The sequence below is a fragment of the Coffea eugenioides genome, chromosome 3 (genome assembly GCF_003713205.1).
Source record: "Coffea eugenioides isolate CCC68of chromosome 3, Ceug_1.0, whole genome shotgun sequence".
In the NCBI taxonomy this organism is placed as follows: Eukaryota; Viridiplantae; Streptophyta; class Magnoliopsida; order Gentianales; family Rubiaceae; genus Coffea; species Coffea eugenioides.
In genome coordinates this window covers 14,127,776-14,143,078 of record NC_040037.1, presented here as the reverse complement: position 1 = coordinate 14,143,078, position 15,303 = coordinate 14,127,776, and the positions used below count along the sequence as shown (strand labels likewise).

At 37.5% G+C, this 15,303-nt stretch overlaps 2 protein-coding genes across 2 annotated transcripts; both read left to right on the top strand.

Moving 5' to 3' along the window:
• Nucleotides 1-1,184: 1,184 nt before the first annotated feature.
• Nucleotides 1,185-2,918, top strand: LOC113766100. The gene has a single exon (XM_027310326.1). It carries the CDS (start codon nt 1,185-1,187, stop codon nt 2,916-2,918), a length of 1,734 nt encoding a protein of 577 aa, XP_027166127.1.
• Nucleotides 2,919-9,763: 6,845 nt separating this feature from the next.
• LOC113765663 (kinesin-like protein KIN-12B) lies at nt 9,764-15,291 on the top strand (the record flags this gene model as incomplete). The annotated part of the gene is made up of 11 exons (XM_027309899.1): nt 9,764-10,314; nt 10,909-11,046; nt 11,139-11,222; nt 11,385-11,507; nt 11,600-11,659; nt 11,736-11,789; nt 11,884-11,976; nt 12,772-12,867; nt 13,021-13,166; nt 13,792-14,071; nt 14,206-15,291. Coding segments are annotated over exons 1-11 (2,559 nt in total), but the record flags the coding sequence as incomplete, so codon positions are not given.
• Nucleotides 15,292-15,303: the final 12 nt, after the last annotated feature.

Sequence of the window (15,303 nt, the reverse complement as noted above, 5' to 3'; positions counted from 1 at the left end):
AACAAAGTGAGCTCAAATTGAGAATTCCTCGATAATAATTGGCCTTACTACTAATGGAGACTTCGTCAATTTCATTATTATTTATTATTATTATTATTATTATTATATATAAAAGAAAAGCTTGACAAAGCTTTTAAACTGCATGCCTTAAGGTTTGACCCTGACCAAAAAAGGGGTTAGAGTTGCTCAAGCTCAATTTCAACTCAGTCAAACTCGAGCTCAAATAAGTATTTGATTAGCCACTTTTTTTTTTTTTGTTATAACGATTATATTCTTATAACCTAATCTATCATATTCTATAGGGAGGGGGAATCTAAAAAGGTTGTGTAAAGGATTAGCAGGTGTACAAACCTAACTACATCAAAGGAGTGCTTTTGAATTTTTTTTCACTACAAGTGGGATTTGAAATGCTAGATTGATTGCCACCCCTAGTCATTTTGCAACTCAAGGACTCAACAAATGAATTTTGAAGTGACATAAATTACCATCATTAAAATTAAAAACCCTAGAATCAGATAGATTAGAGATATTGAATAGAGTATTTTTGTTCTATGTTCTTCTCATGAAATTTTCTATTTTGATCTAATATTTTTTCAACTTTCTCAAATTTAACTGATAAAAATATTTTAAGAGACTAAAGTGATAGAAATACTAAAAGTCAAGGGTATAAAGTGTAAAAAACCCTTTTGATAGTCAAATAACATATTTGATTTTCTACTCAAAAATTACATATCCTGTCAACTTAGACCTACTATCTTTTGATAGTAATATAATCAAATATCGTTTCGGAAAAAAAAAAAGACTTTTTGTCGAGGAGGTTAAGTCATAAAAAGTTCCACTATGAAACCTCCTATTTTCCCTTCTCCTTGTACAATTGGAGCTTTCCACTGAACCCAAAGATAAATAAATAAATGATAAAAAACTATAAGTAGGCACTAAAGTGATAAACATGCTAAAGTTTAGGTGGCTGAAGTGTTTGAAACACTTGAGTTTTCTTGCAATGCTATACTTGGAGTCCTAATAGGAAACGGAATAGACGCATTATAGGGCATCCCATTATAGGATTCCTAAAAGAAAAATTTTGCGAACTTAAAAAGTATACGAAAACCTCCACATCTTTTCTTTTGCCTTTGCTTTCAACCCATCCCCTCGAAGTTAATTGTATCAATTCAAGAGCCAAAACCATGGAAAAAGAAGTGCCGCTGTACTTGCCGGAAGGCATAATCCACCATATATTCTCTTTTCTCAACACAAAACAGAGAACCCAAGCAAGCCTTTTATCCAAGGCTTGGCTGAAGGCATGGCGCACAAACCCCAGATTAGATTTTGATGATCGGTACTTCCACCAAATAAAGAACCCTGTTTGTAAATTTTTCGAGGATCAACGAAATTGCTCACTTAAGCATCCAGGAAATTGCTCGAGTTGTGAAGAGAAGTTCAGGGCCCATGTTAGCAATTATACTTTGTTGCGGAAACATGCTTACCAAGATCATCATATAGAGGAGTTCAATCTTTCCATGACCTTGATCAAGGACGATTATGTGGCTTGTGACCTGATCAACACATGGCTTGGGTTTGCTGTAGAATTTGGTGTCAAAGTTCTTCAAGTCACTTTGCATCAAGGTCTGTATTCATCGTACACTCTGCCTATTGGTGACATATTACCTAAGGCTGAATCATTAACAGAGTTACGGGTTAAAAATTGTAGATTCCCAATGCAGATATATGGTGAAAGGAATACTATGTGCAAGAATATCAAGGTATTAAAATTTGAAGAAGTCTACATAACTAACGAGATGTTTCATTGCTTAATTGCGGGTTGCCCCTCGATCAATGATTTGGTGATCATTGATTGCAGGGGCTTGAACAAAATCGAGTTGATCAATCTTTGCAGCCTCGAAAAACTTCGTATATATGTAAAGAATGATTTAAGTATCAAAGTTGATCAAGCACCTTGTCTTGAGAATGTTGAGTTGTTGTCTTTGGATTGGATGAATTTTGTTCAACTGGGCACATCTCCAAATTTGAAGAGCTTATCACTATATAGTGGCAGATGTATCAGAAATGGTAAATTGTTCGATGACTTCGTGACCAAATTCCCTCGTCTCGAGTATCTGAGAGTTATAGAATCAGGTAGCTTTGCTGGCTTGGAAAGAATAAATCTAACAAGCCACTCGCTGAAGCACATACACTGGTTTTCATCTTCAGAAACGCCCAAAGAATTAGATATTGATGCTCCAAGCCTTGCATCTTTCTCATATAGCAATCAAATCATCCCAAATTTATCTTTTGCAAGTGCTTCATGCAATATGAGGTCTTGTATATCTATATGCTGCCCTCATCTCATTGACTACTCGTGGTTTCTGAGGTTGTATAAGCTGATGTTGAATTTGGTTCCGTCTAGAATATCACTGGGAATCGAACTCCCTCAGGCTAAACATGGCTTCCAAGAGAGCATAGAAGACAGATTGATTGCGATGATTGCGAGTGCTTGTGTTCCTGTTCAAGTTGAGGAACTCCAGTTATATACTGTGGCCAAGTGGTCACCAAACATTGATGAACATAGCTGTATTAATCTTATTGATGGTTTGTTGTTGGCATGTCATCCTAAGACTTTAGTCTTGCCGAAAACGAAGGCACATCTAAGTACTGGCAACTTCATGATCAAGTACTTGCTCAACATGCTGGCTGACAGACGGGGTGAGGAGTCCTGCAAATCTACCTGCACTAAGTTATGGCAGAATGATCTAAAGAAAGTAGTTATCAAGCAGCCGCCTCTGGACTGCAACACTTCGCTGGATGAATCAGTGAATTTTGACAGTGGGAAGATGCAGATTATTTTTGCTTTAGAATGGGATGATAATGCATCTTTGAATTCAAGCAAGGCCCGAGTACGTACCAGATACCTTGAGCCTTGAGGAATTAAGCTTAGATTCCTAGTTTCACAAGCTCTGTTTAATTGGTTCTTGAAGAAGAGTTGCTTAGTTAATTCACGTAAAAGTAAGTTACATTTCATGTTTGGGAACTCTCCTTAATTTGAGGATGGTTGGGAAAATTTTATTTTATTATTATTTTTTTTTTTTCCGGAAACGATAATGAATTATATTAACTTGTGTAAAAATTTACACCTAATGAGCAAAGGCTCAAGCTGCACTATACAAGTGTCTTCGACACTGAGGATTTAACCATTCCTCATCAAAAAATATGCTTAGCGCATAAAAACTGAGGTTAGCTAAGCTATTCGTCACTTCCCCCCTAGCTAAAACAAATGAGCATTCCACAAACATTGAGCTTAAATCGTAGATGTCCTCAATATGAGAATGAAGTCGAATGTCCGTAGCCCTTTTGGTTTCTATCATCTTCAAAAGCTGTCGCTGTGTGATTGCTACTTGAATTCTCCTCCATTGCTGCTCCCTTGCCTTTATCATTGCTAGCTTGATGGCCACTGCAGTATCCATGAGAATGTTCCCTGTGCTATATTCCTTTACTGCCCATGTAGCTAGCACTTGATCATTTCCCCTCACTGCCACTATGCCTATTCCCATCTGACTTGCTTTTCTCTGAGTGTCAAAAGCTAGGCAAATGGTTATAGGACTTTCAGTACTTGTGGTTACTGCCTGCTGCACTACAGCTTCTGTTGTTTTTGGAATGCTCATCTGGTCCTTGCTGTGTTGGATTCTCTGCATTTCCAGCCACTCTTCTTGAGCTTGATGTATGATTTTACTTGCTGGTCTTCTATTTTTCTGAAACACAAAGTCATTTCTAGCTTTCCAAATTTGCCACAAAATGTTTACAGTGAGTGCAATGTGTTCCAGCCCTTCAGGTCGATTCCTAGCCTCTGTTAAAGCATTCCACCATCTTTTAAAGTTCCCTTGTTGGTCATCAATACCATCCCATTTCAATGGTGCTATTTGCCATGCTTCTGCCATCCTGCAACGAAATAGTAGGTGTTCTACAGTTTCCACAGCTTCACCACAATTCTCACATATTGGTGATCCTTTCTTGGTTCTGCTAAACACCACTTCATTAACAGGTAATGCCTTATTCAGGCATTTCCAGATAAAAATCTTCAGCTTGTGTTTCACTTTAAGCTTCCACAAGTGTTTCCACAGGTGTTGGTCCTCTAGGCTGGTTTCTCCTCTTGTATGCATTTTCTGCTGCTGTTCTTCACCCTTCTTGTTTAGTTCCTTGTAAGCTGAGGCCACTGTATATTGGCCATTACGACTATGTAACCAGAAATGCCCATCCTCCCTGTTAGCCCAGCTAATTGGTATCCTGAGTATCATTTTGGCCTCCTCTTCCTTGAATAGTTTGAAAACCAAGGCTCTTTTCCATCTGAAGTTTTGAATCAAGTCTGCCACGTTATGCAAATTACAGTTTCGAGGCCTCGTTGAAGCAGGCCTTCCATGGGGGATCTCTGGTACCCAGTTGTCATCCCAAATTTTTGTACTCCTTCCATTTCCTATTTTCCTTATTAGCCCTCTTTGCACATCCTCCCTGACTGCCATGATGCTTTGCCAAATCCATGAAGAATTGTGTTGTACCTGGCAGTTGAATATTGTGGATTTAGGGAAGTACTTTGTTTTCAGGACATTGCTAACTAAAGAATTGGGCCTTGTTATCAGCCTCCAGATTTGTTTCCCTAATAAAGCCTTGTTAAAGTTCAGCAAATCCTTAAAACCTAAACCCCCCTTCTTTCTGTCCAGTGTGATTCTTTGCCAGGAGCACCAATGCATTTTCCTCTTCCCTTGTTCCTCTCCCCACCAATAATTGGCCATCAAGCTACTTAGTTCCCTGCATAGACGGACAGGTAGTTTGAAGCACGACATGGCATATGTAGGCATAGCCATAGTGACCGCCTTGAGGAGAACTTCTTTCCCAGCCGTACTCAAGAGTTTGTTTTTCCAGTGTTGCATCTTTTTCTCACATTTTTCCTTGATAAAGCTGAAAACCTGTCGCTTAGATCTTGTAATAACCATGGGTAATCCTAGATATTTTCCTTGATGTACCCTCTGGATATTGCCAAGATGCCTACACACTTCTCTTTGTTGTTGCTGAGAGATGTTCTTGCTGAAAAACACTGAAGATTTGTCTAAGTTTAGCATCTGGCCAGAACCTCTTTCATACTGTTTCAAGATATTCATCAGCGTTAATGCTTCCTCAGGGTCTGCTTTGCTGAAAATGATAGCATCATCAGCAAAGAAGAGATGAGTGATTGCTGGTCCGCCTCTGCAAATTTTCATTCCTGTGATCTTTCTTTCTCGTGCTGCTTTTTGAATCAAGTTAGTAAGGCCTTCAGAACAAATCAAAAAAAGGTATGGGGATAAAGGATCTCCCTGTCTGATACCTCTCTCTGGTCTCACATATTCTCTTACCTCACCATTCACGTTAAAAGAATAGGTAACTGTTTTGATGCAACTCATAATCCAAGTGGTCCATTTGTCACAAAAACCCATTCTATGCATGATTTCCTCCAGAAAATTCCACTCAACCCTGTCATAAGCTTTAGACATATCTAACTTCAAAGCAAAAAAACCATTGTTTCCTTTCCTTTTGTTTTTCAAGTAGTGCAAACATTCATGAGAAATGATAACATTGTCTAAAATCTGCCTACCAGGAACAAAGGCAGCCTGGTTCTTACTAATGCAAGCATCCAGCACCTCTTTGAGTCTATTTGCAAGAATTTTTGAAATGATTTTATACACTACTTTGCAAAGACTAATAGGTCGAAAATGTTGGAGATTGGTGGGGTTGTCAATTTTAGGAATAAGAGAAATAACCGTGTGGTTAAAGGCTTTAGACATATGACCAGAATGGAAGAAACTTTGAATGGCTCTAATGATGTCGTATTTTATAATGTACCAAAATTTTTGGAAAAAGAAGGGGCTCATACCATCACTGCCAGGGGCTGTGTTTGGATCCATAGAGAACACTGCTTTTTTTATTTCCCCCTCCTGCACTTTCCTAGTTAGCTTGGCATTCATTTGTTGAGAGATTGATTGTGGTATACCCTCCAAAATCTCATCTAGACAATCTACCTCTGCACCACTGAATAATTGTTGGTAATATTTTGCTATTTCTGCCCCCAAATCCTCTTCACTCACGGCCCAAGAGCCATCATCTCGCTGTATGTTTTGCATTCTGTTTTTTTTCCTTCTCCCTCGAACATTAGCATGAAAAAATTGGGTGTTTTTGTCCCCATGTTTGAGCCATTTACATCTTGCCTTTTGACTCCAATACAATTCTTCCTCCATGTATGCTTGCTTCAATTGACCTTTAAGCTCTTTCTTCTTCATTTTTCCATTGATCCCCCCATCCCTTTGCACCTCCTCGAGCTGCTTTTTGATGCTTGAGATTTTCAGCTTAGCATTATCCTGAAAATTACTCCTCCATCTGAGTAATTCTACTCTGCAATTAGCTATCTTCTTTGTAACCTTAAACATTCTTGAGCCTTCTTGTTCCTCATTCCATGCCTTCTGAATCACTTGATGTATTTCCTCCTGTTGTAACCATCTTTTATCAAAAAAGAACCTCTTTTTCCTTCTCTGAGTGCTTGGGTTGGAGTCAATCAGCAACATACTGTGGTCAGACCCCAAGTTTTCTACATGTGTGCATTTAGCCCTTTGAAAAATTTGAGACCAACTTTGGCTACCCAAGGATCTGTCCAGCCTTTGTCTCACTTCTCCTTCATTCTCCCAGTTATTACTCCATGTCCATGGATGTCCTTCAAAGCCTATGTCAATCAGGTCATTTTCTGATATGAATTTTCTGAAGTCAGTGAAAGACCAATCCTCTCTTAGTGTTCCACCCCATTTCTCCTCATTTGTCAAAATGTCGTTGAAGTCTCCTGCTATAACCCATCTGTCCCCCCAAAGTCTTTTTCTTTCTCCTATTACTTTCCACTGTTGTTTCCTCATTTGGTCGGTTGGGAAAATTTTATGAAGACTGAATTTTTGTCCTTCTAACGCTCTTTAATTTGTGTCTCCATTATTTCAATCTTTTAGATTTTGTTATTAATTTTGTTTTCTTAAGCCTATCTGTCCTAGACATCTGTGCTCAATACTATGATCCATTTGCTATTTGGCTTACCACGAGTGGGGTAGTTTGCTTACCTTCTTATTAATGTAGATTGGAAAACCCTTCCATTCCGTTTGAGACCCTAAGTCCTTTGTTTTTCATATCATTATTTCCTCACCATATCTGGAAATCAATAACGTCGAAGTCATACATGTCACTCACTTATTTTGGAATTCAAGGAAAAGAAAAAAAAGAAATATACAAGTTAGATTATAAGATGTGCATTGATTTTAGCAATACACGAGAGGTCAAAATATACATACATACATCTCCTACAAATTCGGAATGATAGAGTTGGTGTCATGCCTTCCTACCAACTAAAGTTTGAAACTCTCTTGAGACATTTGCCTGTCGCACAGAATTTGCCTAGTATATCTTACCCTCCGTGTGTTTAGCCGGTAATTACACATATATATACACACACTAAATTATATTATATTCAAATTGATTTATATTATGAACAAACAAATTTACATTTTGTTGAAATGCAAGAAATCGTGTCGGCCCGTTAGACCAGTAATTGTCCCCATATCAGGTTCAGTTACTTGGCATTTTGATAACTCCTTGGATCAAGGTCCAAAGTGTTTGATTATTTGCAGATTCAAGTGGTATATGTTTATATAAGTTAGGTTTATAAGGGGAAAAGAGAATAGCGAGTTTGAGAATCAAATTATAGATTTCACAGTCACCTAATCTTATCGAGTCCTCGGGACAGGACACGTTACGAGGCAAATTGGTGCCCTTTATTTTTGCCGAGGGGATAATTGGCTTTCTATGAGAGTTTAAATTTATTTTATTGCACCTCTGAGCAGAGATTAGTCTCTTCCCTAAGTAAACAAACATATTGACAGTTCCCCTTCTAACATTTCAGCTTGTGTATTAGTACGGATAGAGAAGGAAAATAGAATTCTCCAATTTTACTTATTGAATTTTGTCTCTCTGCATTGTAAGTTTCGGTAAATCGACATTCATAGGTACATACAGGAAAATATGAATCAAGATTAGCATTAAGCGAAATAATTTGAGAGAATGTTTCCCTAAAGGATTATAGAATTTTCTATAAAGGTTAATGTGCGAGCAAGGACATAGAGAACTTTAAATAATTATAGAAATTTTTTCATCATAGTGTTGAAAGCTCAGTAGCTCCGACCTGAAATCCTTTGGCACAACAAAAGTAAAGGCAAAGAGATGAATAGGACTTTTCCCCATAATTCAAGTTCCGAAGTGTTAGGAGCCTCGATTGAAGTCTTGAAGAGAAGAGAGGATGATTTTCTAGTTTCTACTGCCTGTTACCCAGGGGAAGAGAGGTATTTAATAGGGGTGGCAATTGGGTCGAGTTCGGATTGGCGGGTCGGGTTGAGGTCCAAGCATAACAAAAAAACTCCTGACCCGCCAATCCGAAACGGGTTAGGATACTTGACACGAATCCGAAAATTTCGGGTTGACGGGTCGGCCCGATACTTAATTTTTATTTATTAATTTATCACTGTAATTTTCAATAAAATTAATTTCTCACAAAATTAATTACATCATCGAGTAATAAAAATTTAAATAACTAATTTCAAACCAAATCTAAAATAAATTAAACACCGTAAAAGTTTTTTATCCCAAACCAAATATAAAATATATTAAAACAGCATAAAAATAAAAAATAACATAATATATTATTTGTCCAAATATAATAATGTCAACTTCACACAAGTTAAATAAATTCATTTAAGATTAAGTAATTAATGCCTTTGAAAAAAAAAGAATGATTTAGTTTAGTTAGATAACATAATTTTATATTTATTAAATTATTTTTAATTCGTAAACGGATCATATCAGGTCATTACGGGTTGATCCGAAATCGACCTGTTTTCTTTTTGGATTCATCGGGTTCGACCTGATTCTGACCCCAACCCCCGAAACCTCAATGCAAACCCATTAGTTTCGTGTTAGATTCGTATCGTGTTTTCGGGTCGTGTCAAGAATTGCCACCCTAGTATTTATAGGGGAAGAGAGGTATGTATACTGGTTGAGGAGTTATTAGCCATTGGAATTAGTTTTCGTAGCTTGACGTTATAGGATTTTCTAGCTTGGCACTACTTATTACCGTAGAATGTCAAATTGATTTAGAATGTCACATTAATCACATCCATATCGTTTCTAAGCACTTTGGATTAACTTCGTATATGTACGAGAAACTTAAACAAATCAAGACATGAGTTGAGGCCAAAGTCTATGTGGAGATCATATTGTTCCTTGAAGAATAAATATTGAAAAATTGTATGCCATTTTCTGTCCTTTTTTTATTCTATAATGGCAAATTGAAAAATCAGAAAAGAAAGAAAGAAAACCTTTGGTTGTAATGTAGTATATAATTTCAAAAAACCTTGGGGATACTACTGATTCCTTAATTTACCTGAGGCACCATCGTTTTCACCTGCTCTATTTCAAGAAGTTGACTTCGCCAGTTCACGTCGGACATAAGTGTAAATTGGCCAAATATTAGGGCTATTTCTCATAAATTCGTCCCCTTGATTTAAGTCTTAAGTTAATATTACCCAATTTTCAAATAAGGGGAAAAAAATTAAATACTAAAACGAATCTCTCCCCTTTTCAAATTGTCCCAATTTCCCTCTTTCTAACGGCTAATTTTCTTTCTTCCTCTTCCAATTTCATTTTCCCCTCTTCTCTCTCTCTCTCTCTCTGAATCACCAAACCCTAACCCCTGTCCCCAATCACCCGCCTTCTCTCTCACACACTACACACAGTTTCTTCCACACTCTCTGCAGTTTCACTGTGTGTGCGCGTGTTTCTTTTCTTTTGTATAATTTTCACCATTTTCCCCCGGATATGAAGCCAAGAAATACAATCTTGAAAGAAAACCACAGTCACCAGAGTGAAACGTCAGCGTTTGGCCTTCCGCCTCCGTCGTCTCCAAACCCTAGTTCGATGAAGCAGAGAATTCCAGGCGTTTCTGGCAGCAATAGTAGTGGCCATCGGAGACAGAAATCGAGTAGTTCGAAGGAGAATGCGCCACCGCAGATGGCGGATTTGAATCAAGTTGCTGCGGTGGAGTATTTCTCCCCGTCAGATCCAAGAAAACCATCGCCATCGCCCATGACAGTGGTGGCAGCGGCGAAGATTAGATCTCCACTTCCGCCTCGGCCTCCGCTTAAGAGGAAGCACAGTATGGAGGCTTCGGGATCTGAGAAAGGGCCAAATCCGGCTTCTACTGATTCTGGAGTAAAAGTAAGTTCTTATTTTTTTTCTTTGTTTTCGATGTTTTTGAATTATTATTAGCTGAAAAAAGTAAGCTTGTGCTTAACTGGAGACTTTGGCTTGGAATAAAACCTTCAGTCATAGAATTGAATAAGCCTTTTCTTTTCATGCAGAAAGAACATCACCGTGGAGTTGAGGGAGTAGGAGATAACTCATTTTAATTCTAATTAATCAGTTCTAAATTGCTGATTCTCATTTTTTTTGTCAACATTGTTTTCTGGTTGGCTGAGATATTGGAGAAGATTCCAAATTAGTTCAGTGGAAGATTGTCAGTCAACCAGTTAGATAGTTAAATCCTTGTTCGGTATTTTATTTGCTTAATCTTAAGTCTGTATAGGATTAATGCTGCAAAATTGTGGCCAAGGAATTTGAATTCTAGCGCTCAGAAACCTTTTTATTCCTGTAAAGTTTATATAGTTGACATATTACTTCAAGTTAAATATTTGAACAACTTTAATGCTTGTTTTTTTGTTGCTCTAATTCTTTTCTCACTATTGTAGGTTCCTAAATTTGATCCTAATAATTAATTGCTGCTTATTATTTCTTTGGTGTTACATAATCCAGGTTATAGTGCGAATGAGGCCACTAAACAAGGATGAGGAAGAGGGAGAAATGATTGTCCAAAAGATCTCTAATGATTCTTTGTCAATTGCAGGACACACCTTCACATTTGACTCTATTGCTGACTATGAGTCAGCACAGGCAAGATATTCAGTTTGCTGATACTTTTTATTTGGAAAACTTAGATAATTTTCTGAAAAGAAAGTATTCTTAATTTTCCTTGTGAATTTCAGATTGATATATTCGAGCTTGTTGGAGCTCCTCTTGTGGAAAATTGCCTTGCTGGCTTTAATAGCTCTGTATTTGCTTATGGACAGGTATTCTTTAGTTATTGACTTTTTTCCACTGCTGCTGCATCTATGGATGTGTTTTCTATGCCCGAAATTGCACTTGCTTACGCATGATTGAAATTAGATGATGTTCTTTATATTATGTCACTGTGACTTTTAATTAGTGATTATCACAAACTAAATTGACAGACGGGTAGTGGAAAGACTTATACAATATGGGGACCAGCCAATGCCTTAGAAGAAAATATATCAAATGATCAACAAGGCCTAACACCTCGTGTTTTTCAGCGGCTTTTTTCGCGAATTAGTGAGGTAAAAGTCCTTCTTCCACTGAAATTTAAGTGATTTGTTTCTTTGTACTTCCTGTACTTAAAATAAATGGAGATTCTGTTTTTCTGTGTTAGGAGCAAACTAAGCATGCAGACAAACAGCTCATGTATCAGTGTCGATGTTCTTTTCTTGAGGTTAAGCAACCTTATCTGGACTTGTCCATGGAGTGAACCATTTTCACTATACTTACTTTGTGACATTTGCATACAGATTTACAATGAACAGATAACTGATTTATTGGAACCCAGTCAAAAAAACCTTCAGGTAAACATGTCAAACAATTCTCTTCCTATGCAAAGGAGGATCCAGTTGTTGTAATTCACTTCCTACTGGTTCTGAACTTTTGTTACCAATCCAGATCAGAGAAGATGTTAAAACTGGTGTTTATGTTGACAATTTGACTGAGGAATATGTGTCCACAATGAAGGATGTAATACAGCTTTTGATTAAGGTATGTTCACTTTCTTCACCTGTTTTCTATGATAAATTATGAAAAAATGAAACTTAGCATATCTGTGGTTGATGTTATTTAAGTTAAGATGATCTAGAGGCATCTGATGTAGTAAATTGAGGGACAATTATTATTGGGAAACTTGCTAGGAAGGACCAATTTTCTGATCACACAACCATATATTGAGTTCTATCCTTTTCTTATTGCAAACATGGGGAACAGAAGTACTTGTAGTAATATCCAGGAGTATCTTACATAACTTTGAACTATTTATTTGCTATGACTTTTATTCTGGCAGTTAGAAGTGAAAGATGAGGAAGACTCTTATATTTTCTTCTAAAGTATGGGTTCTATTTTTGTCCTTTAGTTATTCTTCTCCTACTTTGGACAATTTATGAAAAGATCAAGGTGAAAAATGCACGAGTCTTTAGGAAACTTAATTACTTTTTTCAGCTATATTTTTCTGCATGTTTAACTTAAAGTATGCTTTTCGGTTCCTAAAGTAATATTTGAACAATTCTTTTCTATATATGTGCTTAAGTGCATTAACACAATCTATGTATACATTATCTCAGTAAAAGATCTAGATCTGACTAACACAGAGAAGAACAGTTTGACAATCTTAGCCTTAGTTAGTAGGTCATATCTGGCTTCGGCATCCTTCAATTGCATAGGCTTGTTTAAACCTTTCCAGGGATGTATCATACTAATTTTGCTGCTTCTTGGGTATCATATTGGAGGATGAAAAATAATCTGCAGTGACTGTTAATTTAATGATTTACTAAATGTTTGCAGGGATTGTCAAATAGGAGAACTGGGTCCACTAGTATAAACGCAGACAGTTCACGCTCCCATAGTGTATTTACTTGTGTTGTTGAATCACGATGCAAGGTGATTGACTCCTGCACCGAGCCTTCGCTCTATTATCATTTCTTTTTCTTCTTTTTTTTTCCTTATCATTTCTTTTCTCTACTATCATATTATCATGAACAGCACTTTACAATTTATGCTCTCTAATTTCTAGCTATGCGTTGATTTGTGCAGAGCATCTCTGATGGGTTAAGCTGCTTGAAAACAAGTAGAATAAATCTTGTTGATCTTGCTGGATCTGAAAGACAGAAGCTCACAGGTGCAGCAGGAGAGCGCTTGAAGGAGGCTGGAAATATTAATCGATCTCTTTCACAGCTGGGGTAAGACTTCGCAATTTGTTTGTCTTCAGTTCTTGGATCATCACTTACATTATCAACATTGGTTCCTTTAAGTTGAGCACTACCTAACCACCTTTGGTTTACTTCATTTATCTATTATATTTGTTCTTTAGTTTAAGTGTGTATCCATTTGCTACCTTTGGTCTGTCTACATGATAGATAGTACACTGTTGTAGCTGTGTCCTTTTCCTCAATAATAATATGTTACAAGCCAAATTGAGTCTAACAGAAATCAATACAGGCAGTGGGCTTGTATAAATACAAGAGCTTTGTCCTTGTTCCTTTATAACTTGTCTAAGGCTTCATTGATCCCACAAAGTAATACATCTCTGCTACTGAAGCTACTATTGTGAGAATGCCCTTGTTTGGAAAAGCGTATGTGGCTCAGCTTAATAGGAATTTGATGCTTAGTTTATCATGCTGAAAACACAATTTATGGAAAATAAATTGTCTCCATGTGGAAAATAAAGGCTTTGACAAAAAAAACACAACTCATGCTTAGTCTCCATGTGGAAAATAAAGGCTTTGACGGATGAACTGTTAACAAATTTTTGCAAAGGTTAATTTATCTCTTTTTCTTAATTGTTATTATTTCTAATTATGTCAGGAACTTAATAAACATTCTTGCGGAGGTTTCACAGACAGGAAAGCAGAGGCACATCCCGTACAGAGATTCCAAGCTGACATTTCTGTTGCAGGAATCTCTCGGAGGAAATGCAAAACTTGCAATGATATGTGCTATTTCTCCAGCACAAAGGTGTAAGAGTGAGACCTTTAGCACACTAAGATTTGCACAGCGTGCAAAGGCAATCAAGAACAAGGCAACAATTAATGAAGAAATGCAGGATGACGTAAATGTGCTTAGGGAAGTCATCAGGCAGTTGAAGGTACAACGTTTATCTGCCTTCAGACATCTTTTAGTGATAGTGAAATACATTTTTAGAATAGCAACCAATTACATATTGCAACAGTGAGGTTTGGCAATGCTGATGCAATTTCTGTTTTTCCATGAAAAAAAAAGGATGAACTGCTGCGCATGAGGGCCAATGCAAATCAGACTAACCAAGATGGAAATTATTCGAAAGGGTGGAATATTAGAAGAAGCTTGAATCTCCTGAATTTTAGCCGTAATTGTGCAATGGCTTTACGTCATGGAGATGATGATAGTGATGAGGAAATGGAAATTGTTGACCAAGATGAAGAACTTCGTCTCCAATCAGCTGGTGATGAGCAAAGCATTGGTTTGGATGTCAACCAACCAGACTCTGTAATAAAAACTGCTCAGCTTGTGGGCTTTGATGATGGAATGTGTGAGGGACCACAATGTAAGACATCTAGTGGAGAACCAGTTCTGGAGGACGATGTTAACATGGAAGAAGTAGATGAACAAGTGGACAAGCACGAAGTCAGTGGTGTAGTAGCAAACTTGCCAGATTATTCCAACTCTCAGAAACAAAATTACGATAACTGCAGTGAAAGAAATGCTGAAGATAATCTGATCACCTCACCAGTCAATGGACTTGACAAAATTTTGTCTGAACGGCCTAATGAGGAAAATGTTGACATTTCTGTCTTGAGTTCACGGAATGATGATCTATCAAGAAGACTAGCAGAGGAAGATACATCAAAGAAATTTGAGTTGGACAACAAACTCAACGGCACACCTTGCACATCTCCAACGTGCTTTGAGGAGGATACAAAAGCTTCCACTGATCTCAGCATTGTCCCATGCAATGTGTCTCCACCTCTAAAATCTCCAACTCCAAGCGTTTCACCGAAAGTTGTTAATAGTAGTAGGAAAAGTCTAAGAACTTCATCAACACTAACTGCTTCCTGCAAAGATTTGGCTAACGATAACTTGGAGCCGGAACCTCCATGTTTATCCTTTGCAAAGCCCTCAAATAGCATCTGTCTAAATATGTCAGGTCAAAGACGTAGAAGTTCCAAACCGACTCAGCAATTGGCTGCTAGTCTCCAACGTGGCCTTGAAATTTTGGATGGTCGTCATCACCAAAGTGCATCTATGAGGAGGTCCACTTTCAGATTCTCAAACAGATTTGCTGATGTCAAAGGACTTGTGCCAACTGCCAAAGTTGATGCCGGTGTTCAAACACACATT

What these genes read in the sequence shown, in the direction of transcription:
- LOC113766100 (XM_027310326.1), top strand. Translation starts at nt 1,185, where the DNA reads ATGGAAAAAGAAGTGCCGCTGTACTTGCCGGAAGGCATAATCCACCAT.